At 34.9% G+C, this 25,558-nt stretch overlaps 1 protein-coding gene across 3 annotated transcripts; it reads right to left on the reverse strand.

Moving 5' to 3' along the window:
- Positions 1-3,841: 3,841 nt before the first annotated feature.
- Positions 3,842-24,822, reverse strand: LOC149771432 (coiled-coil domain-containing protein 117-like). 3 transcript variants are annotated; one of them, XM_089948457.1, is made up of 7 exons: positions 24,734-24,822; positions 23,644-24,319; positions 20,633-20,701; positions 19,727-19,939; positions 13,387-13,524; positions 11,331-11,489; positions 3,842-9,063 (listed from the first exon to the last, which is right to left on the reverse strand). In XM_089948457.1, the coding sequence occupies exons 2-7, from the start codon at positions 24,150-24,152 to the stop codon at positions 8,985-8,987; spliced, it is 1,167 nt and encodes a 388-aa protein (XP_089804583.1). In that variant the 5' UTR covers positions 24,153-24,319; positions 24,734-24,822; the 3' UTR covers positions 3,842-8,984. The 3 variants fall into 3 exon arrangements, with proteins under 3 accessions (XP_089804583.1, XP_089804584.1, XP_089804582.1); XM_089948458.1 differs by having other exon boundaries at positions 23,644-23,849; positions 24,566-24,816; XM_089948456.1 differs by having other exon boundaries at positions 23,644-24,816.
- Between the last annotated feature and the right edge of the window lie 736 nt (positions 24,823-25,558).

The following is a 25,558-nucleotide window of genomic DNA, read 5'->3' on the forward strand; positions in this document are numbered from 1 at the left end:
AGAAGCAGACCTATCGTCAGAAAGTCTATCCTCAGAGGACGTCGCATTCTTAGAAACTAAAAGATTGCCATAGCAAACAAAAAAACAGCCCTTTTCAGGGCTACCCAATACTCTAGAAAAGAAATAACAATCGATTTGCCAATGTGTGTAGGTAGAGTAGTGTGAATATAAACACTAACTCTTTTTTTATAGTGTGAGGGTATGTGTTTGTGTATATGACTGTGTGTTTGTAAGTGCTCACGTACGTTTGTGTGGATAGTAGATTAAGATCATGTTTTTTTTTTTTGCTGTTTGACTTGTGGGGAGAGTAGATTTGGGGTTTGATTGCTTTGCGTATGTGGATAGTATATTGAAGTGATTAATGAAAATTTTTAAATTAGTAATGGGCAGTATAAAAAAGTGAGTGAGTGTTTCTTTTAGGTCCGCGCGTTGTTTGGTCATGATCTAGGTAAGATCAATTTTGTTTAAGGGGGATGTTTTCGATCACGTCCGCGCTTTCAGTATAAATTGAAACTCGCTGGGCAGTCTAGCTACCCTGTTCATTCGTTAACAAGACAATGAATACCAGAATAAGCAAACTTCTTGAACTCCAGATACATCTGGAATATGTCAGGCGCCTGTTAAATGAACTGGCCGCGGAGGCCATAGTAGAAGAGAAAAGAATAAAGAAGAAAGAGGAGGAGAGAAGACAGAGGGAAGAGGAGGAAAAGAAAATAGGAGAGAGGATGGCTTACAAGATACCAGAGACAGAGGATTGGGGTGCTGAAGCCAGTCATCCTCCCTCTGCGCTTTCAAGAAAAAAAGCAAAAGGAGACTGGGGAAGAAGATGTGTGTGTGGTGCCAGGCCTGGAAGGTGCTATCATTAACCAGGTATCACTGGAGTTCAAAAACAAACAGCCCTTTTCAGGGCTACCCAATACTCTAGAAAAGAAATAACAATCGATTTGCCAATGTGTGTAGGTAGAATAGTGTGAATATAAACACTGACTCTTTTTCATAGTGTGAGTGTATAAGTTAATGTATATGATTGTGTGTTAATAAGGGCTAGCATAGGTTAGTGTGAATAGTAGATTAGGGTTTCATTTTAATGCTTTGCGTGTGTGGATTCGGGGTTTGAATAGGATTTGATTATGATGCTTGGTTTGTGTGAATGGTAGATTTTGGTTAGTTTATTGCTGCTTCAGGTATGTGGATAGTAGATCATATGAAATGAGAAAAGTAGGGGATGTTTTCCTTCACGTCCGCGCGTTGTTTGGTCATGATCTAGGTAATATCAATTTTATGTCTTAGGGGATGTTTTCCATCACGTCCGCGCTTTCACTATAAGAACCCACAGTATTCGTCGTTCAAACCATTCTACAAAGAATAAAAAAGAAGATGGCTTCGAACCAGCTTCATAAAATGAAAACATTGCAAGACGTCCTGGACAATATGGGTATGATGGAGCAAATGTTAGTGAGGTTAAACGAGGATCACTATTCTTATAGCCCCCATCGAGTGAAGATGGAGATTAACAACTTAAGAAAAGTAAAGGAAATGATAAGTACTGTGATGAAAGAAATAAAGGAGGAGAAGGAGAATGAAGAGGAAAGGATAAGGATGAGAGTATGGAACGAGAAAATTGAAAAGGAAGAAGAAAATGAGAAGAGGAAGAAAGAAGAGGAGGAGAAGCAGAAAGAAGAGAAAAAGAAGGAAGAAAAGAAAGAAAAGAAGAGAAAGAGTGTAGGACGGAAAATAAGAAGCTGGTGGAGAAATAGAAGAAATTAAAAGAAGAAGACGAAACCCAAAGGCCTTTTCAGGGCCACCCACATTTCTCGAAAAGAGATTGACTTTCTATTGCCTACCCCATTTTTTTTATTTATTTTTTATAAAAAAAATCCCATGTTCAATTTCCCTTGAGGCTATACAGTCCCACCCTGTTTAAATTCCTTTGACGCTATACAGTCCCATCATGTTCAATTTCCATTGCTCAATTCCCCTTGAGGCTAAACAGTCCCACGATTTTTCGTCCATGTTAAATTTCCATATTCCCATGTTCAATTCCCCTTGAGGCTAAACAGTCCCACGATTTTTCGTCCATGTTAAATTTCCCTTGAGGCTAAACAGTCCCGGGGGGGGGGGGGTCTGTAATGCTAATTCCCATTGAGGCTGAATCGTCCCACTTAACTACTTTTGTTGCCAATAGGTCCATGGAGCATCTATTGAGTGAAAAGTAATGTGGGTGGGTGGGTGATTTGAATTTTTAACGTAGCTTAAAAAGTTTTTCAGTCATATCACTACGATGTCTGCAGTGTGGCAGTTTATAGTAATGTCTTGCACTGGGGCATCATGGCACAGACATGTAGCATCATGTCCCACCAGTCACATTATTCTGACACCAGGCTGACCAGTCCTAACACTAACCTCTTAATACTGAGCGCCTAGCAAGGCAGCTGTTAGTACGATTTTTATAAGTCTTTGATATGACTCTGCCAGGGTTCAAACCCGCAACCTCCCGCATCCAGCGCAGATGTCTAACCCAGAGGTCAGCAACCTATTTTACATAGTGTGCCACTTTTTTCGGATTAATTACAAACTGAATAAGCACGTGCCACCAGTAAAACAGTTAAAATCGAGTTTTGGCTGCCCTTCACATTCCACACAAAACCTTTTGATGTGCAACTTTGTGGCATGAGTGCCATACATTGCCGACCCCTGGTCTAACCATTAGGCCTCTGGAGTGGTCTCTTGTTTAAGAGATTAAGAGTGTCAGTGCAGGGTTACTCACCATGATAAATACCTGTCAAGGAGTGCATGTGGCCTGTACAGGTAGAAAATCCAAGCATCGCTATTAACATTTATGAAGTGGATGCTAAATAACCAATTCCAGTAACAAGTAACCTGCAGGAAGGTCAAGTTTGACTGCCTATACAGGTTCAATCACTGAAGCATCACCCTACACTAACTACATTCACAAAGTGCAAGCTGAATAATTCTAGTAACAACTTACCAGGAGGAGGCCAATTCTGATGGTATACATAAGAACAAAAATCACTGAAGTGTTTCTTATAGTACTTACATGTATGAGTTGTAAGGTATTGAGTAAACCATGTATAGAAATCTTACCTGTACTAATCTGACCCCTGTGGAAGCTATACTGTAATATAAAACTAGTTTTCTAAGTTACACACAAAACCTGCACATAAAAAAGAATGGAAGTCATTACTGATAGTACAAAATAGATGCTACAATAACCATTATATGTAGGAAGGGCCCAATGACGTTCTATACAGATAAAATCAGTAAAGCATCACATATGTAACCATGAAATAGATGCTAAGACAAGATAATATAGAAACTGCATGTATCCTGACCATATTATCACATTTATACCAGTGTGAGGGGATGTCATTACATCCCATGCAGGTTTTTACCAAAGATACCCAAGTGTGTGAAGACAGCAAAGTGATGACACAGAAAGCTAGGAAACTGTTCTTGGTGATGGGAAGAACAGAAAAGTTGGAAATTTATAGATGGAGTACACTTCCCTTCAAAGATTAAATTCCTCCAACTTGTTAAGAGGTAGAAAACTTCCAAACTGTTTTTACAGATTTTACGAGGCCACTCCTGTATACAGCATGCTACTTGGCAGGAGCAAAAATAGTAACTGAAAAGTTTACAGCTCTACCAACTAGGTGGGCAGATAACTTATCATTTTAGCTAAAAGGTTTGAACTAGAAGGGCTGAATTTGTGAATTAACCATTATAGTACTTTTCCTACTGTATTATGATTGGGCAACATATCTGAAAAGAAAGAAATTTCAGCAGATTTCTGAAAAGCTGGTATAAAACAAATCACAAAGAACATGAGAGTTTTTATTTGTCATGTACATGTCATGATGAGCAGGTGCTTGCTATAATCAATGAACCACAATATTTACTCCAACAATAGTGTATCATGATACAGACTCAAACTAATGATACATGACGATAGCATAATCAAAGAAACTAAATTATATCTACTGTTGAAAAAGATACATTTTCTTGTCTTATGATTCTCTTGAATGACGGAAACAAAACAATTTGTTTCTAACATGTATACAAACTTTCCTTGTACCTTCTATACCTACCAAATTAACTGCTACATATAGCTTCTAAATTCAATGAATTTTATTCCATAACAAAATAATAGCAATTATTAGTCCTTGAAAAGATGAATGTTTGATATTGTTATCAATTTTGGTTAAATATTTGTTGCACTTTAGTTTTGTTTTCATTTTTACACTTACCAAACACATAACATTTATTCTTAATCTACCTTCCTTAAAAGTACAAACCATATTTGTGCAATTAAATCTAACATCCTATTTAAATATAACCTTTAACTTAGATATATCCACTGAAGGAATTAAGAAAACACTACTTACCTCCCTTAATTGACTAGTTTTAAACACATGATATCCATGGATAAACATATTCAAGACAAAACATGAGTCCCTCAAAGGGATTGATGTTCAACTGGGAGAAAATAATTTCCAGGAATTCAAGATAAGACCATTTCTTCCACTTGACTATCAAGTAATGATAACAAAATTTTCAAATCAGATTGGTGCCACTTTTATTTAGGACAAATTAGACATCATTAGAAGTGTTTTGGTAAAAAAAAAAAACATGTCATGATCATCCAGTGGAGGGGATTAGTGACAAAATGATTTTTAAGACAGTTATTGTAGCAGCCATATTGTATTTATGACTGGTACCATCTTCATTTAAGACTAAACAGGTATCACAAGTAGGCTACTGGTGAAAACCCCATGTTGATATAGCCATACATTTGGGTGAAGTAGAGATAACAATATTTTCAAGATACGACTTTCCATTCAGGAGTAGCAATTAAAAGATTTTCAAGATGTCTGTTGTGGTGGTCATTTGATGCTCAACTGGGAGAATTTTTTCCCCCAGGAATTCAAGATAAGACCATTTCTTCTTTTTGACTATCAAGTGTTAAGATCATATCTGATATTCTTCAATGATAACAAAATTTTCAAATCAACTTGGTGCCATTTTTATTAAGGACAAATTAGACATCATTTAAAGTGTTTTGGTAAAAAAACAATGATCATCCATTGGAGGAGATCAGTGACAAAATGATTTTTAAGACAGTTATTGTAGCAACCATATTGTATATATGACTGGTACCATCTTCATTTAAGACCAAATAGGTATAAGAAGTAGGCTACTGGTGAAAACCCCCATGTTGATATAGCCATACATTTGGGCGAAGTAGAGATAACAATATTTTCAAGATATGACTTTCCTTTCAGGAGTGGCAATTACAAGATTTTCAAGATGTCTGTTGTGGTGGTCATATTTGATATCAGATCATCATCATTTTTTTTTCATTCAGTGAAAACCTCACACTGATATCCATTTAGGAGTAGCAATAATGAGATTTGTAAGATGGCTGCTATGTGGCAGCCATATTGGATGTCAACTGGCCACCATTTTCATTTAAGATCAACTGGACATCATAAGAAGTTTTCTGTGAAATCCTTTCCTATATTAATATCACTTTCTTTTCAGGTACAATTGATCACGATTTTTAATATGGTTGCCATGGTGGCCATAGTGAATGTCAGATAGGCACCATTTTCATTAGGACCATCATAATTAGTTATTTACTGAAAACCCCATGCTGATATGACTATCCATTTAGAAGGAGTCGTACAAACAAGATGGCCAAGATGGGTGCAATGGTGGCATGGATGCCCAAGTAGCACCATGTTTGTTTAGGGGGACCCTGAGTGACCGAGTGGTCTAAAGCGCTCTCCATTACGGATCACTGCCATCTCACTTCTGTCTGCATGGGTTCAAGTCTCAGATTCAGCCAATGTGGGTATGTGAGAAAGCTTGCCAGTAATTCCTCGTGGGTTGGTGGTTCTTTCCGGGGTTTTCCCGGGTTCTTCCTCCACCATGAATGCTGGCCGCCATGTATAACCTATTGTGTGCTGAAAAATGGTGTTAAACCCAACAACAACAACAATCTTTATTTAGGACCAACTAGACCATGGGACAAACGTGTGTGTAAAGTTCCATATCAATCCTCCATATGGCTCAGGAGTGTGCTGGTAGACAGATGGACAACAGCTCTTCTAGCTGATGACCCGCAGAGCTAAAAAAATATGACCTTGTAGATGCCATACCATCTTGACCATTTGAAATCACATTAAACACACATGTATATTTCAGCAGGAAAATGACATCAGTCAAGTTCCCAGAATATAAGTGATGCTTCTATTTTTGTCTTGAGTAGATCACATCAACAAATATGAATTGTAAAGTACATATATCTAAAAGTGCACTCAGAGAGAACAAGATGCTCTGATGGAGATGCACTATTTGTCAGATGTCTATTTTGGCATATTATGATAATAAACATGTTTTAAATCATTTTAATGCATCTCATCAATCTTTATCAAACACCTATAAAAAAAGACATACAGAAAAAGATAACACTTTCATTCATTCTGTGAAAACAATATATACAGCAATGGATTTCTATGAATTGATACAAACAATGCTCGTTTTGTAAAAATGGACTTGACTATTTTTCATTTTATTTACACATGCAATACTATCATGAACATAAAGTAGCAAATATAATACAGCATAGCTGGCAATAACCAGCTCTAGTTAAGATTTCAATGTTTTGAATTGCAGTGCTTGATTCACTCACCAAGGGACTCTGACTATCATACATCAACTGTCATGTGAAATTCAATAAATTATAAATGATAATGATTTAAAAATGATATGTGAAATTAAATAAAGATTTAAATGAATGGAAACAAATCCTCTCTTATACTTCCATAACCATGCACCATCAAACATGTATGAAAGTTCTGCAGAAGTGACTGTGACTAGGGATTTTTCCTTGATTCTAAAAATAGACAGAGTCAAACTACTTCAATCATATTTTCATAATACCAGATCAGCAGATAAAAGTTTTGACACATCAAAAACATTTTTCTTAGCTCAGCGGTAATCAGGCATATCTGCATGCTGAGATCACAGAAATTAATTTCAGTAACAAATACAGTGTAGGATAGTATGGTATTTTAAACACAGCTTGATTGTAGATCTTACAGTTTGCTCCCATCAACCTCTAATTTGGTGAAACTTTCATAATAATTAATGGAATTGGTTCAGAAAATGTTATTTCCTTGTCTAAATTACCAACATTCTTTCAACTCTTGTGTTAAAATTCTAAAATGACTTCATGCCACTAACACTGATATGATATGATATTTACAAATGGCAGAAACGCTGTTACATTTAATGGGCAACTCTACAATGAATTACACTTTTGTTGTCATTGTGTAATTAAACAAAAGATTTACTTCATATATACTTTCCATTTTGTCAGACACATAAGCAATAGTCATTGGAAGTAATGACCACTGACACTGGTCCATTACGAATGACACCGAAAGATGTGAATAGGCAGTAAAGAGCCTGGTAGCAAAATTTCTAATTGCATGGGTAAACTGCAAAAAGTGTACAACATATGTAGACCTGTAACTCATTGCCTACTCTGGGTCTCAAACTGCAGGTATCAGTATAATATTTTTACAACATTCACTTTTTACAAACTTCAACACTGCTATTCTATAATACATCTATTTCATGTATTTATACATGTACAGAGAACCATGGTTGTTCCAGGAAGCACATATTTTGAAATGTAAGAGAAAAACCTTAACGAAAATGAAATATACATATTAATCATTATTACTTACTGAGTAGTTGCAGTTAGGCTTAAAATCTTCATCAAATTTGTATTTTACCTATAAAAGTTAGGGTTTGGGTTACCAGCATCAGAAGTATACCTGCATCTGAAATCAATGTAAATAACCAGTTGAACAAAACTAACAAATGGCTTGTGTATTTATACAAAAATAAACCTAATGACTATCCCAACTCAGATTCTGTTACAAAATTTTGGCATATATTTATAAAGGTCATTTTGTCAGATAATAAGCCCTGTCTCTACTTTTGATAAATCTTTTAGCCTAGCCCAGTGATCTTATAATGGGAGAAATTGTGTAATATAACCATGATTTATGTTGGAATTCTAAGTGTATGTAATAAGTCCGACCACTTTTACAAAAGCATATTAAAATCAAACAATTTCTGAACACCATTATCTGAAAATATCAGACCGTATAGCATTTCTGAACACAGGTTATCTCAAAATTAACAGTTCATCATTGTCTACCCATGCACAACATTAATATACATATAGCCGCTATCTAAATATTGGCACTAAACAGAACAATCTTTACATAAGAATACCATCACAACTATAACAATACACACGAGTCAAATAAAATGACATTTTCAAGTCTTTACAACAGCATATCTTTATCAACAAACAAAAAGCATGCTTTTGCACAATGCTTGGTCATTAAATAGTTGCAAGTGCAAATAGAATCATATCAACACATACATACACTGTCAAAATATTTTCATATTGATCTGTGTCAAAATTGGACAGTAATTTAGTATCTCTCAGTCTAACAGCACTTGTCTGTTGCTGATCCTCTCAATCTGTCAGTGCCATTACAGTCTAGCACTCTCACAAAGTCTTAAACATTTAACTTGAGTTGAAGCAGGAAAACTGCAAATTAGCCCTTAAGATTCCGATTGGGCACATTTTTATGTTGCTGTGGAAACTTGGTAAATTACTGATTTAGTGACTGATCTGCAGTCAAACACAGTTGGATTATTTCCAACATTTGCTGGAACTCTCAGGAAAAACCGGAATTTTCTGGATTTGCCATTCTGTTCAGAATCGTTCCTTCCCTTGTATTCCACTAAACATTTGAACCTAGCAGACCATGCATGATTCCTATTTTCCAACATCCTCCACTTTGGCAAAGACAGCTTCATACAGTCCATAGGAATGCAGTGATCTCCACAAAGTTTGTCTCAATGCAGGATTTTTACAAAATCATTTCAACATCAAGATTATCAAACATCTCAGCCTCCATGTTATCCTCACTAGAAAAACACTTAAGCACACTGAAAGAGAAATTAGCACACTTTAGCACACTGAAAAAAATTATTATGTATAGTAGAACTTGGGTAGAACTTTGTCAACTCAAAGTGTCATGTCCCAATATGACTTCAGTTGTTTGGATATTTTGGGTCTCCTGGTTGCTTGCAATACAAGACTTTACACAGGACTGAGAAAGTCATTCAAGTGATGCCAAATTTTGAGCAATTGATGCTTAGTTATCCAAGTTTACTGTTATGTTTTACGCAAATAAATAAATATAAACATACTTCCTTTTTTTCTTCTCAAAACAGTCACTGCAAAAGCTTCTAGTGCTCTTATGGGGAGGGGCAAGATATTTAAAATGATTAAGATGAAATGAAGAAAACACAGATCTGGATTTTTAACATAGCTTTAACAATTTTTCAGTCATATCTCTACAATGTTTGCAGTGTGGCAGTTTATAGTGATGTCTGCCACAAGGACATCATACGAAAGACATGTAGCATCATGTCCCACCCAGTCACATTATCCTGACACCAGGCCAACCAGTCTTAACACAAATCTCTTAATGCTGAGCGCATAGCGAGGCAGCTGCTAGTACCATTTTTACAAGTCTTTGGTATGAATCGACTGGAGTTTGAACCCATGACCGCCTGCATCCAAAGAGGATGCTCTAACCACTTAGGTCACCAGGGCGGTACACTGTTTGTAAAAGTAGTGCATGGAATGCTTACACGAGTACAGTTTATAACTTTAGTAATGTTAACCTACTTGTGCATGATTTTCTCATAAATCTGACCAGTTAGTATGGTCAGCTGAAAATCCTCTGCACTGTCACACATTATTCTGACATTTTAATAACACAAACAAATATCAGGGTTGAATGCAGAAATAAAGTGATATGACATTAACACACCATGAACTAAATGTTTTGCATTGGTGTTCACTGGTAAGAAAAATATACTGACAGTTGTAGAAAGTAACAGAGGTGGAAAAGAAATGCAAGTAATGCCGGGGTTAGCTACCTATAAATATGTGTAAAATGTATACTTTGCACTAATGCTGGATGAAATTTTATTAATTTCTTTATGAACAGTAAATTAATCATATCCCAAGTTCCTTGGTGTATTAAAATCCTAAATGATCCTACTATTACTGCCCATACTCTTTCTCTAACTATATATCATTGGTATGTATTCTTCATAAAATAAGTAATATGGGAAATATACGTTATACAGTAATACTAGAATATAAATATTTAGAATACAGACAGAATGTCTGTCGATATTTCTACTAGCCTGAATTTAACAATCTCTTGCCCTTTTTCAAACTGTGTTGACTGCCACTTCAGTTCTTAAGAGTGATGGTACTAGAGGAATGCCAAAGTCAGATGAACTAGGGGTGCAATTTCTTTAACAAAACCAATATGTCTAATCACATTCGCCTAATGAAACATATTCATTTTATTAAAGAAACTTAAAGTTCAATTGAAATCAGCATTCATCAGCTCCAATTGCTCTTCAACCAAATGAAATGGAGGACCATAACAGCAACACTGTACAGGAAGAAAAACAGGTAATTTTTACATTTTGCCTGAATCAATGTTTCTCTGCCAAAAAACAAATGCTAAATATAATAACTGTTTTAAGCATTTATTTTTCAAAATGGGGCAAGTTGGTAACTGCTTCAATGAAGTCTGAACTTGTGCCCAACACTGCCAAGCCTATACTGCATACCTAAAAGGATTCACATAGCTATTGTTTAGCATTCTTTTTTGTGCGTTATGACAAAGTGTATTCATGCCTTATCTGTTGACATTGGCTGTTTCCGGTTTATTTAATTATGATTTGGTTTCCATCCTTTGTCAACTGGGATCTTGAGCCTCTGTTGACATTGGCTGTTTCCGGTTTATTTAATTATGATTTGGTTTCCCTCCTTTGTCAACTGGGATCTTTAGCCAAAGTCAATTACCTTCCATAGCTCCACTACCAATAGAAATCCCCAGTATCAACCGAATCTGTGCTGTGGATGATACTGATGGACTTTTATGCCCCACGTTCCTATCTTACAGCATCCAAAGGAAAAAATAAAGGGTAGGAAGCATCTTTTCATCGCGTTAAAAATGAGCTCCATTACTGTTGATACACAGCACAAATGCTCTAAAGCTGTAGCAAATGGTGTGATAACATGATTATCAAACTAGTGCAATCACAAGATTAAGTAGTGTGATAATAAAATGACATAACAGGTAAGATAACACATTTAACTGAAGAGATTCTGATGCACATACCTGGGTTCCAGAACAGGTGTTGGGATACCTGGATATACTCCAGATATAATGGTTTGGGGTTGTTGTGACTGTGAACTCCCTTTGGTTTCTTCTGTAGGTGGCATAGCTTTGATTATCCCTGGTGGCTGCCATAATACTATCTCCATATTTGGTTTGTTGCTGTCAAAATAATATCAAATACAATTTAGAGACAAGAGAACAAAGCCAAAGATCTAACTGTCTTCAGATTTTGCACATTCTTTTTATCTATACATGTACAAAGCTGCAATCATTTTTCTATAAGAATTTCTGGTCTAGGCTATTCTGAGCATAATTATGAAGATTAAACATGACAACAACAAAAATTATTTAGATATGGGCAGTTATAAAGCCAGTTAGATAAACATGTCACTTTTTTAGGATCATAAAGCCCCATCTGAACAGGGTGTTCACCAGGGTATTTATTTTGTCCAGACTCTGAGAATGATCTCCCCTGAGACTAACTATCATAGGAGTTTCCAGACTTTTGCACAAAGAGAAGGAACATGTACACCTGCCTGATGCCTAAGGTATGCTCATGTTGGCATATTGTCCATGCCAACCTCAACACGATGCCCTTACAAGCTTGCCATGCCTTCAATTCTTCCTGAGAATTAGTCTCAGGAAGGTCCTGATGAACCACTTCCTCTGGCTCTGTGCAAGCATCCCAACCTGAATCTGTTATGTGTATGTACAGAAAGAAGTGGGGTTCAGGATGGCTGATATACTACATCATAACCAGGATAGCCGCCATATAATTTTGGCATAAGTTTTTGCTTCTGGTTTCCTTGTTTTCCACACATCTTAAATAGGGCTGGGACAATAAAGTTCCTGGTGAATTGGAAGGAATATGCATGTATAAATCTTATTGTTAAAGACTGTCTGGTTTTTGCAAAAACTCATACACAGTGTCACAAATATCTTGGGGAAGACTGCTTCAAGATGAAGCTGTTTTGGTTAGGCATTAGGCCATATGACTGGGTTACGGCTGGTATATGACACAGTCAAGATATCCACTACATCATTCCAGGTTAAGTTTTTGTTTCTGGTTTCTTTATTTCCATACATCTTGAATAGGACAGTGACTACAGTATCTGGCAATCTTGTGGCAACTGAAGTAATTTACCAGGCAACCAGAACAATCTGTTGGGCAGATTTTCAGAACTGGTTGTCGAGGAACAACCATGGACATTCAACATTTTTCTACCCCTGATAAGTGTCTAATCTTGTATCTAAAACACAATGAAATTTCTATGCAATTGGAACTGCATTAACACCTATGCTGAAAATATTCACACTCTGAAAGCAAATATATGATTTCCTAATCCCTTAAGTATTACGATGGAAATCTGTGCACTTAATTTAAAGCTGCAAATTTTTATTTGAATATAATTTTTGTATTATTTTGTAATTCATACAATGTAGTCCATCTCATGCAGCAAGCAATTCAAGTCAGATGTTGATCTGCTATCAAGGAACACCTAAAAAACACCTGCAGTACAAGTGATGAAGGACAGGTTAGAAACCGAAAACAAATTCATTAAAAATTCCCAAAATGTACTAGTTTCTTAATTTAAAAAATTCCCAAGACATGGATGATGGCCCAAACACTGGACCCAATCATCTCTGTATTATATGCAAAGTCAAAAACAGGAGACAGAATGTCCTGGTTCCAAAATTTTGTCTACAACTTTCATTTCAGATGCAATTACAAAGTTTAAAATCCTCAAAGGCTTGTGTCATATCTTTTGTAATGACATTGGTAACAATTCTTTGAGAATCATAACAAATAATTCTTATCAAACAACAAAAATGTTTTTGCAAAAAACTGTAAGTATCCTTTTGGCTACCATTGTTTTTTTAACATGTCCACACAGAAAAAATACAATTATTTGTATGCCAGTTCCCGCACACAGAAGAAACTTCACACAGGCACTTTGAACAAATAATACAAGTCTGTAGTATATTTAAGAATTACATGATGTCCACCCCTTTCAAGAAATAAGAACCATACACAAAGAAAGCCAAGACAACTTACATTTCTTCTAAAATTTTCCTGGGTAAGATCGGATTAGATGGAAGGAGAGATTTAAGATCTGCTAAAAGGTGAAGTTTAGGTCTTGCATTAATTGCCTTTTTCTTCTTTTCGGCTTCAGTATCTTCGTCCAATGAGAATCTGAAATGAGAAAATGTGCTTGAATGTAGAGTGAAAACCACATATAGACAAAGTGGGGTAATGTAGCATGAAAACCAAAAGTTGACAATGTGGTCGAATGTAGAGTGAAAACCACATACTGACAATGTGGTCAAATGTAGCATGAAAACCACATATTAACAATGTGGGCAAATGTAGCATGAAAACCAAAAGTTGACAATGTGATTGAATGTAGAGTGAAAACCACATATAGACAAAGTGGGCTAATGTAGCATGAAAACCAAAAGTTGACAATGTGGTCAAATGTAGAGTGAAAACCACATATTGACAATGTGGCTGAATGTAGCACAAAAACCACATATTGACAATGTGGGGAAATGTAGAGTGAAAACCACATATTGACAATGTGGGCAAATGTAGAGTGAAAACCACATATTGACAATGTGGGCAAATGTAGCATGAAAACTACATATTGACAATGTGGGCAAATGTAGAGTGAAAACCACATATTAACAATGTGGGCAATGTAGCATCCCTAAAATGTTGGAATACAGTGCACATAAAAAAAATGTCTTGAAAAGTCCATCATTTTAATTCTGCATTTTCTGAATTTCTTTAGACACAGTTTGTTTACAGACATGAAATTTGATTTTGCAAATATTAATTTTTCTATGCTTTGTAATTTTTGGACATTATTTTTAAAAAAACATTATTTATCCATTTTTGTTTTTCAGAAATTCTATAGTTCTACAACTATAAAATATTTCCATTATGGATAACACTAAAACCTGCATCTGCTCACATATACATGAATTCATTTCTGAGGATTAAAATACACTGTATATATTTGCTTGTAAGTCGAGTCAAACTACAAACAACAAAGATTCTGCATATCAAGGTTTATCTTGTTTGTTCTACTTAATACCTCTAACAAACCACATGGACCAAGATCTGCTTGCACATTATGGGTCAGTGCAGTTTGCTGTTGGATTCATCTTATAACCAAGTAAATATGGCATTTTAAAACATAATCCAGTGTATAACAGAACCTTACTTTATGTTTCATATACTGTTAAGAATTTATAAGTAGTGGAATGTAATTTATTTTCCTACTAGTCTAAGTTTCAGTACTCGGCAGCACATACTGGGATTAGTACACCATTTAAAGCAGACCTGAATGCTATAAACTACAATCAGGAATCTTAACTTATTAGACATGTACTGAGAAGACTTGAAGCACATTCATTTACTGGATCAAGAAATATGGCTACTTAATTACCATCAAAATTTGATCTCTATTGAACAGCCTTTATAAAAAGCTTGATGTGGTGGCATGTGCTTGTGATGTTAGTTGGGGAACTGCACCATAGTCAACATTCCTGCCGTATTCACAGACAGTGTTGGGTTGTGGCAAAGTGGAAGGGGGGATTGCACCAGTGCATGTGACCCCAAAAAACTGACATCATCCAATTGAGAGTTTTTTTTTATCATTTCATATACGCCTATTGAAAATGGCTGGAGATTCAAATCTGATTTTAAGGAAATGAAAATAGCAAATGTTTTCTTTGAAGCATTTAATACACTTACAAACAAAAAAATAGTTGGTAGACTCTATCATGACCTTTAATATATGCCCACCTCACATACTCACAACTGGACACACTTTAAATAATTAACAAACAAGAAGAAGTTTCTGTCTTTAAAATCAATTGGACAGTCAAATATTTTCTTAATCTGATGCAGTCACTGCTGCTCTCAATAGTGCAGTGGTGGTGGTGGTAGGAGCTGAACATAAGTGTCATGTGTTTATCTTTGCACCTATCAGAGACTGGACAGTACTGTTGTTCAAGCTTCATTGAAGATCCTGTTGCACTTCACAAAGTCAAACTCTGTCCATAGAGTTCTGAAATTACTCTGGGCTTTGCAGAGCACTCATCCTTCCTGAATCATATCTTCATTTCAACTTTTGCCTTCAAAAATTAATCAAACTGTACACTATTCAGATGACTGAAATAATTATGTTTTGCCCATTTTATATGGAGTAAAATAAAGATCAATTAAATGTTACTGTTAATTACAAACGTGCCAAAAAGTCTTTAATATAGATGGCTTAAGCATCCTCAGTCAAGACAATGATGTGAGATAACGTTCGCTGTGTTCTTCAACATGCATCTCTTTGATATTACCTAACTTAAAACGAACTGGGTTTTCACAATTTGTGTACATCACCCATGCAAAATTTCCCCAATGTGCTCTCCCAAGGCTGTATTCAAAGGACTCCAAATGGCATCACCCAAGGACTTCATGCAGCATCTTCCAAGCTATTCTCAACCAAATTAGTAACGTGCAAATTGGTAGTTGGGGTATCTCTGACCACCTTATTACCTTTTAATTACCTCTATGATCATCAGCTACAGTGAAGATAGTTTGCATGAGCTCAAAGCAGGAATGTTTACTGTTTACACATACTAGAAGCTACTGGAGGTCAAAAAATCTTTTTTTTCTTCTTCTTACCAAAGATTACTGAAAATCATGTTTTCCAAAACGTGACCATGCCGGGGGTGGTGTTGGTTTGGGAGTGAAAAGAAAGCAAGTTTTTTTTATATCACGTGTGTTATTGCAGACATGAGTCAATGACAGTGTCAATAAAACCTGCTTTCTATTTTGCAACACCATTTAAATGATTTGTATATTTCCACTATGTACAGCCAAATACCTCTGATACATATTATATTTCCTTAAAAAGTTTTGCTAATGATTATGTTCATCACTGACTAGTGTGTCATACTCTTGATTGAGTAATCACAACAGTAATAGCTGGACACCAAATAAAGAATCCATAGTTTTTGTCACTATATACATATCCAAAATTCTTTTTCTTCTCTCTATAGGCTTGTATAATGCACTAAGCCATCTGATTTGGAGTCATATTTAACAGCCCCAATCTGAAGCCCAGAAATTAATAGTCACAGTTTGATGAATGATATTTGTATATAAAAACCAAATTAAATTTGAAAAAAATACTGCTGAGGGAAAACTGTCATGATTTCCAAGACCAAGACCTCTGTCCAAATCAAATCCTACTTTGAATGCATCTACTGCAATAGTCGTCAGCAATTTAACATACATCTCTCTCTCTCTCAGACCATATGAGGATTGTGTAAACTGTATGTCCACCTAACTTTTAGCAAATAATAAAATCAATAATTTTTTATGTTCTATTTTCTTAACAGTGCGACTGTGTGCACACCACTGTTCTTCCCCCTACTTTAATCTTTCTCTTTTGTTATCTGTTCTCTTCTTTTTATGTTTTTCTCACGCTTTAATTTTTACATCTTTTCACATGCATGGTTAATTTAAAAAAATGAAATGAAATTTTCAGCAACTGTTCACAATCTACTATCTCTCTATCCATGTTGTGACTTTAACCTACTTTTTATTTTATTGTAATTATCTGTCTAGATACATTATTAAATAGGTAACTAAGAACATCCACCAATGACACACCACCGACCTATGCTGAAAAATGCATGCAATTAGAAAACAACCCAGAGAAACATCAGACAGCGATTTGCAGTGTGAGGTTCTCCTGTTATGTCACATGGACTTGAGTCGTAGAAACTGTCAAACTTGTATGTAACCTTGAGGAATATTTCTGACACTTGAGTTAAATATCTTATTAACCATTCATCACAGTGAAGCTAAACTGTACAATATTGCATAAACTATCATACAGAATAATTTGGATGCAAGTTATATGGTGGTCTCAGGTCCATCTTTATCTGATTATGAAGTAAGTTATCTCCATTTATATTCAATCAATGTTTATCAATAAAGTGATATTCTAAGTAGACCACATTTAAAGAAAATGATGCAATTTATAAATGCTATACAACTAGATGATGGTTTGATGTTCTGTTATGACTTTTTAAAAGCTCTCTCAAATATTCTTATAATGACTGAAAATGACACCTCCTAATTTCCTTGTATATGGTGGACATGTTTGATGGTAATATTTTGAACCATTGCACAAAACAAGTACTCATGTCAAAGATTCATAGTTAAGAATGTATATCATTTTATTATCTTTAACTCCACCAATAATTTCAAACTCATTGTCTGACAAAACAAGAATGGCATAGCAAATCCTCCTATGACAGGTGTCAGACTCATCAGAATTCCATCATAATTGCTCCTTAAAACAATGAAGCAGATTAAGGTATATATTGACACACTGGAATAATCCCATCAACACCATCAAGCATCAAAAAGAATCTACTTATTACAATGCTGTAACAATAAATACCGTTATGGATTGTTTCAAATAAAAGTAATAAGACAAACAACAATTTGAAAGTAAAAACCAACTGAGCAACAAAGCACATAGTCAAATTTTTTTAATTGGTTGTTCATAGTAACCAAAGCCAATCCAGTAAGTTTGTTAGTTAAATACCCAACAAATAGTTACCTGATAATATGATCAGAGGAAAGACCATACTATCATTTTCCCATCAGTTATCATTAATCATAAATATACACAAGTATTAACCATTGTGAAAAAGAGAATGAGAGATGATTGGGATAAATTGTTTAATCAAAAGAAGGCAATAAGTTTCAACAATGAATGGTTTAGCCAGCTGTTGCAACTTAGATGCAACAAAACAATGAATGCAACATTTTGTGAGTTATGTCTGAGCAGAAGAGAAAGATTTCTGAAGTTTTGCATCTGCCCTCATTAACCATGCAGGATGCAAAAAGCATCTACCATATATACTTCTTTATAAGTCAAGTCCAACTGCAAATTTTGCACAGACCCAGATCGGTAAGTGCATAATGTGTCTTCAGATCTGGGTCTGTGCAGTTTGTTAAGAGTAATTGGCAGAACAAACAACATATATACTGGTCTGCAGGCACATTATGCCATGGCAGATCTGGGTCTGTGCTGTGAGTAATCAGTAAAACAAACAACATATATACTGGTCTGCATGAACATTATGCTATGGCAGATCAGGATCTTTGGTTTTTCCAGTTTCACTTTAATTACAAGCATGTATATATGGTACACAGAAATGTCAAAATTTTGGGAAATTTCTACCAGATACATGTCAATCCTAACGACTGGTTACCCAGGTAACTGATCAAAGGGAAACTGTATTAAATTTGACCTGAACTTTGTTTTAGGTTCACACATGCCAACCCCAAGAGAAGTAATATTTTTAACTAAAATAAGTGACAAAAAAGCATAATCGGAGCATAAAAAGAGCAATCTATAAATTAAATGCCATAATTACCGAAAACTGTATGAAAAATGTACATATTTATTTTGTTTAAAGTACATTTATTTTTGCTACTTACCTGGATCTGCAGTTAAAATGTTTTTTTTCATAAATCGGCTAAATCCATGTGGTATAGCAGTAAATACAAGAGTAAAGACACCAAAGAAATTTATATATTATTTATGCATAACACTCTCTTTACCTAGTCTACAGGCCTATAAAAACTTTTGTGAAGTCCACAAATGATGACTGTTGTAGCATCTTCAGCCTGCCATGGCTAGTCCCTTAATGACGGTCTGGTACAGGATGTTTTTAATTGCAACAAAATCCTTCTCCTCTAATATTTTTCAGTCATATAATATCCAACGGCTATGTCAATACAGCCCTTTTTTTATGATATCTGGTGCCAGTTATTTTCAATTTAGACTGGTCCGCTATGTATGTAGACATATGTAGTATCAAAATAGAATGAATTTATGACAAGTGGTTTCACATTCAAGAATCCCGTCTGTTTTCAAGGAACTGTTCCATATACAATGAATGCAAAAATTACCATATTTATATACATGGTCAATTTTTATTAGATTTTTATCAGTTATCAAATAAAAAAGATTTCTCTTAAATTTATCTATATAAAAAAGTACCCGTAAAAGATGTGAACAGCAGCAACGACTTGAACAGCTAATACTTGCTCCAGGGCCACAAATTTAAGGCAAAAAGGACATTAGTTAAACCAGGCATTTATATTATGCTTTCTTTTATTTGAATTGTAGTACATATTTAAATTTTATTTCAAGTCAAACTTGAACTGGTCTTCTGGACTTAAAGTCTTACACTGTTTTCAAACATCTTTTCTTTCAAGTTACAGAGCAGAAATGAAATTTGTAACAGACAAGATGTTACATACTACTGAAAAGACTATTTCCATCTCTTCAGAAGAAGCCTACCTGTTAGAAAACTCCTGCCATTGAGGAGTTTTATAGTTTGTTTGTACATTCAACTTTAAACTGTCAATGTTGATTACTGGATCCTGGATGCCGGTATGGACAGGGGATGGCACAGGTCTGTCGTATGAGATGCCATTACTGATTTTCAAGTCTTGCATTTCTGCTGCAATTTTGTCCTCTGTTAGACGAACTTTGTTTGGAGGACATAGTGAACTACAAAATAATACAAAGTATGAAATTGTATGCAAAGCAAGCATTTGCTGGCTGTCAAATATAAAGGACACAACATATATTCTGCTGAACAGTGCCCCTGAAACACAGGCAAAAGGAAAGTGACTTTTGAAAATTACATGGCAATGCCCTGAATAGTTTCATGTATTACTATCTGAAAATATTAACAGGCTCCCTGGAAATGTAGCTATTGGCAGCGATTTACACTGGCTGTTTCTGAAGCACTACTTTATACAGTGACGACTTTACAAAAGACAAGGAAATTTTACTATCACAATTATTGGATCATACTAATATCATCTAAGACCAAGACCGGTCAGGAGGAGGGCTTGTCTAGTGAAGTGGCATCAATTTTATGTTTTGAATCTCCAAGTTTAAAATATTCATGTTAGCATATGCAGCATTTCATAGTCAACAATTTATTTTCTCCATCTAGATAAGTCTGATTTTGTACCATCTGAAAGACCACTTCAAACCACGCTTGAATTCAATACCAGTGTATTTAAAACATTTTTAAAGAGTCATAGAAATTACAGCTCAAAGTAAAAAAGCAATGTTCTGATTTTTCTGCTACACATCTCAGGCTTTAGCAAACAAAAAAAAAATTAAAAAGTTACACAAATGCAAAAATCACAATTGCTGATACCACTAAATAAAATATAGCAATGGACTTACCTATTTCTCTCCTGCAAGTGACGTTTATGTCTTCTAGCTGTCTCACTACAAGACGGTTGAGGTGAACTCCTAAAAGAATAATTAAAGAAACCAACACTCACAATATGGTCATGATAGACTAAAATGTAATATCAGAAAACAATTTATCCTACACTACCTTTTTAATATATTTTTGTCTGGCATATTTGATGGCAGCTTGGCATGATTTCTAAAAAGATTTTTTTTGAAGCCCTTTATGTCAAATTACTTTCAAGCAAATTTGGTAAAGTTTTGTTGGGTTGATTTTGATGAGTCTTTTAAAAGTTTATCTATTTTTAGCAATGGTAGCCATATTTGATGATGGATTACCATCATTTGTACCAGTTTTGTAGTCTGGTTCCCTGCTTAGTGTGCTAGCTGCGATGCACTCTGCTATACTAAGTCAGGCGAATGCTGACGCCATATTGTCACGTGATAAAAACAAATGGCCTCACATGGAGAGATCAAATTAATCAAACTGTGGCACATTTATTCTTTTAATATTTTCTTTCTTAATGACACAATATGAACTTTACTAATACTTTTGATTTCAAGTATAGCATTTGTTATCTTGTGTTCAAGTTTAACCACCAATTCATCATATACTTATTTTTTACAAGGAATCAATTGGAGAAGGAATCTCTGTGCAAAATGTGCAATATTATCAAAATATCATGTGTATCCTTTTCCTTCATCTTCGGCTATTAGTAAAAATATTTGTAAAAATAAGTATATGATGAATTGGTGGTTATTTAACACCATTTCAGGCACAAAATCACTCACTGGTATCTCCATTAAACACCTTCCCTGCTCGAATAATCTAATATACTTCATAACTGCAAAAATTAATGTCATCATCACTATGATCAGAAAGTATTTGCCTAATACAATCATAACGAACCATGCCAGGAATCAGATATTTTGGGTTTTCTAGAAAGCATGTACTTTAAACACGCATTTATAAAACTTTCTTTATGAATGGTTCAAACGAAGCCATAATTGTTATTCCTGGGCACGTTGTTCTAATCCAATTAGTTTCAAACCGATTCATGTCGTAATTGAAGAACCCAGATGTGAAATAGCTGCTACCTGAAAAACAGATGTTGCGACAAGAACAGTTAAATAAAAATGACATACTTTGCCGAGCACATTTTTTTGCAGGACTTTCAATGATTCTGCAGGAGCTCTTGCATTTCACTGTTCTCTTAGCACACGTGTTCGTATAAATTTTGTCCAAGTCACACAATGACACACCCTGACAGCATCTCTGCTTAAGTACTTGACATATGTAATGACTTTCCTGCAAAGTCACTCCATTGCTCTGCCAGTACTTCCTGTTTGTCACATAGAGAATAAGCTACATTGATTTCTGATCAGTGGTTTTTTTTCATAACCTGGAGCAAAACAAGTAATAACCACATATGAGAATTCAATGTAACATATTTCAACTTGCAACACACCAGTAGCGTAGCTTTCAAATGGACCAAAGGAGTCAAGATACAACTCAAAGCAGAAACTTTGTGAGTAAATGTACTTCATTAAACATGTGGAACTCGTTTGGAATGTGTAGTTCATACTGAACATATTTCTGGATTAAGATATTTAGCATTGAATGGGGGAATGGTAGTGTTTTCAGATTAAGAACCATGTCACTTTGTGTTAACCTATCGATGGCGAGTGGGTATTCTTGAATAATCCTTTTTGCTTTTACTAATAAACACAAGTGCCTGTGTCTGCAAATTCTGTTTCAGATTGATTATAAATTTACAAAATAACAAGGTAACTAATAGTAATTATTCATGACCGCTGAAGACTAAAATAACGTGCATACAGTAAGTATCATTTTGTATCGATTCTCCATCTCTTGTATTGATATTGCATGTGTTTCGTTTCAGCAAAAGTATCGATGCATCGATATATCAGTGAATCATTTCGCCCCATATGACTGTATGTACAAGTTTAAACGGTCAACAATGTTGTTAGAAGAACCAAAAAAAAATCGCCAGATGGTACATATTGTTGCCAATAAGGAAAAAGAAATCACAATTTATGACATTAGTGAAGCCCAGCACAACCCCTGAAATTTTTTTACGTTATTTTTCATATGTTTATGAAGAAAGAAATATTTTTTCGTGTATAAGAAAAATACATGTGTACAAAATTTAGGAGACATGCCATGATCATCTTGTATTAGAATTCATATCTCTTTTCCAAAATGATAATAAACTTTTTATATATTATTTTTCATACTTTTAAGATTTTTTTTCAATTATGAGAAAAATACATGTATATAAAATTTTGGGCGCCAGGCCACAATTGTGTTATATCCACATCTTATAACAGAGCATGCTATAGCAAGGTCAAACTGTATGATGACTTACAAGTAATTTCTCTTCTGATTTTGGGTCATAACAGTCAGGATATGAAAGTTATGTCCCAGTCTTAGTGACAAATAATTTCTAAGTGAGTGATTTTTTATTTAAATTCTGTGAATGTTTATAATTTTTTTATTTTTTTTATTCCTAAATAGGTTTAATGTCAACAACCCATTACTTTTTGACAAATGGGCGTTGTTATGGCAATATGACACCTTCGCCATGGACACTATAAAACTTGAGCATGTCCTAAATATTTCACTTGAAAATTTTAACTTATAAATTAATGTTACTGTGATTTATTAAATAAATATCAATGTTATTCCCAACTATTGACTATAAATGAAACAAGCAAAAGCTTAAACCTTCATTTGTTACTTCTGGAAATAATGACATACATAATCCTTATTTTATTATACTGGATTCTGAATAAAAATATTATTCTCTTTACCTTTATCTAGCACTAAATAACGAAATTTTCAAGATGCTTTAAAATGCTACTAAATACATAGTCTTTAATTTACCATAACTTTTTGTCACTTTCTACCATTAGTTCCTTACTTGCTTAATTTCTGCGGACTCTCTAAAACAGAAAACGTTATAAACACATATACTTACAAATCACATTCAGATGATGCTGTAAAGGCTGCAACTCCTGGAGTTGGAAATGTATTTGCTGTATTAGCCCATGGAATCTGAGATGGAATTGTGTGCTGCCAATTAATACCAACACCTGGTGCTGTAACTTGTGGCAAGTTTCCTATTACCCCTGCCCATGGTTGACTTGCAAAATTTTGTGAGGAAGACATCACTACACCTGTTGCCTGGGTGGGAAATGAGAAGGTGAAATTTTGCTGATGATACACAGGGTTTGTGAAGATGGGAGGACTATAGGAATGCCCTACTGTCTGCTGCATAAATGATGTTATCATTGGTGGCTGCAAAATAGGTTGTACACCTCCCACTACACCTTGTGACATAACTGGTGCCTGAAATGCTGGGGCACTCTGGGTAAAAGTGCTAGTAAAATTGCATCCTGCACTTTTAGGAACCACTCCATTATACTGACTGACAGCTGGTAAATAGTTATTGTTGGTGAGAATACTAAAGTCTTGACTACCGTCCATGGCAGCTAAAGTGGCGCTGCAAATATCTGAATCATTGAGTGACACTATTTCTGGAAGTGTGGCCGAGTCACCAACTGACCACAGACACCTTGTAATTCTCGCTAGTATTGCCTATTTAATAATTAAATGCACAAGACATCACTAGTCTGGTGTCTGGCTTTCAAAACCTGCAAAACAAGTGGGAAAAATAAAGTAATTTACGTTTCTGTCACCTGTAAATAGCATATATATACCGTAAAGAGTGTTCTGGAACCATAAAGAATGTGCTGGAACTATAAACCGAAAAAAACCCAATTAATTATACTTTGATGAAATAAATGCAATAACGCCAACGTAACTCTGCATGGTGACAAGCAAAAGTTTATGCCTTTTACCCTAAACAACTCTGTACTGAACAAAAGCATGAAACAAACCCAGTAATTGCCAACGAGCCAAACTCGTCCACCTTTTATTCATCAGTGTATTTTATAATGTTGATATCTGCGTAGATAAGAAGTTTGAAAATAAACTGAGGACATACTTTTCTTACATAAGAAAAAAAATTTATCACAAAACTGGATTTAATAACTCTAAGTTTTTACTTGTCGTTTTCAAGTGATTGTTATTAGAGAAAGTCCAGGACACAAAGGCAGTTTGCAAACTTCGCAAACGATTTGACCGGAAGTAAAACTAGCGCTGATGGACGACACTAAATTCAGATTCAGGAGTCTCGACCACAAATTCCGCTATTCAAATCCCGGTATATTAACTCTGAAAGGGGCTTCAGAAAATGATATATATAATCCCTGCTTTAGATAATCTCTTACCGATAAGATTTTTTTTGTTTTTTCTTCCTATATTACCACTTTGGAGTTTTCATTTATGTATTTAATAGGTTCATAAATTCAGATATTTTTTTAATGTATTACTCATTACACCAGCAAGTAGATCTCCGCCTTGTTTCGTGACATTTCTGGTAGCGGAGATCCACTTGCTGGTCTGACAACTCATATGATAAATAGAACAGTCACTCAAAGCAACTTTGCCAAACTGACAATCATTTGTCTTTTCTCTTTTCATAAACTTCACCACGTTATTGTTAATCTAGTCTATAGATCAACCCATAGACCACTACTAGTTTATTGCGTGGTCCCACGTACCAACATACCAATAAAGGGTTGGAGCGGATCAATCAATCAATCAATCAATCAATCAAGCAAGCAAGCAAGCAAGCAAGCAAACAATCAATCAATCAATAATTCAATCAATCAATCAATCAATGAAATTAACCAATTAAATCTATCTATCTATCTATCTATCTATCTATCTATCTATCTATCTATCTATCTATCTATCTATCTATCTATCTATCTATCCAGCCTTTCTTTAAAATTCTGCTATTTTTCTTCTTAATAATTATTTGCATC

This window comes from Sinohyriopsis cumingii, unplaced genomic scaffold (assembly GCF_028554795.1).
Source record: "Sinohyriopsis cumingii isolate HCF-2022 unplaced genomic scaffold, ASM2855479v2 utg001869l, whole genome shotgun sequence".
Taxonomy (NCBI): domain Eukaryota; kingdom Metazoa; phylum Mollusca; class Bivalvia; order Unionida; family Unionidae; genus Sinohyriopsis; species Sinohyriopsis cumingii.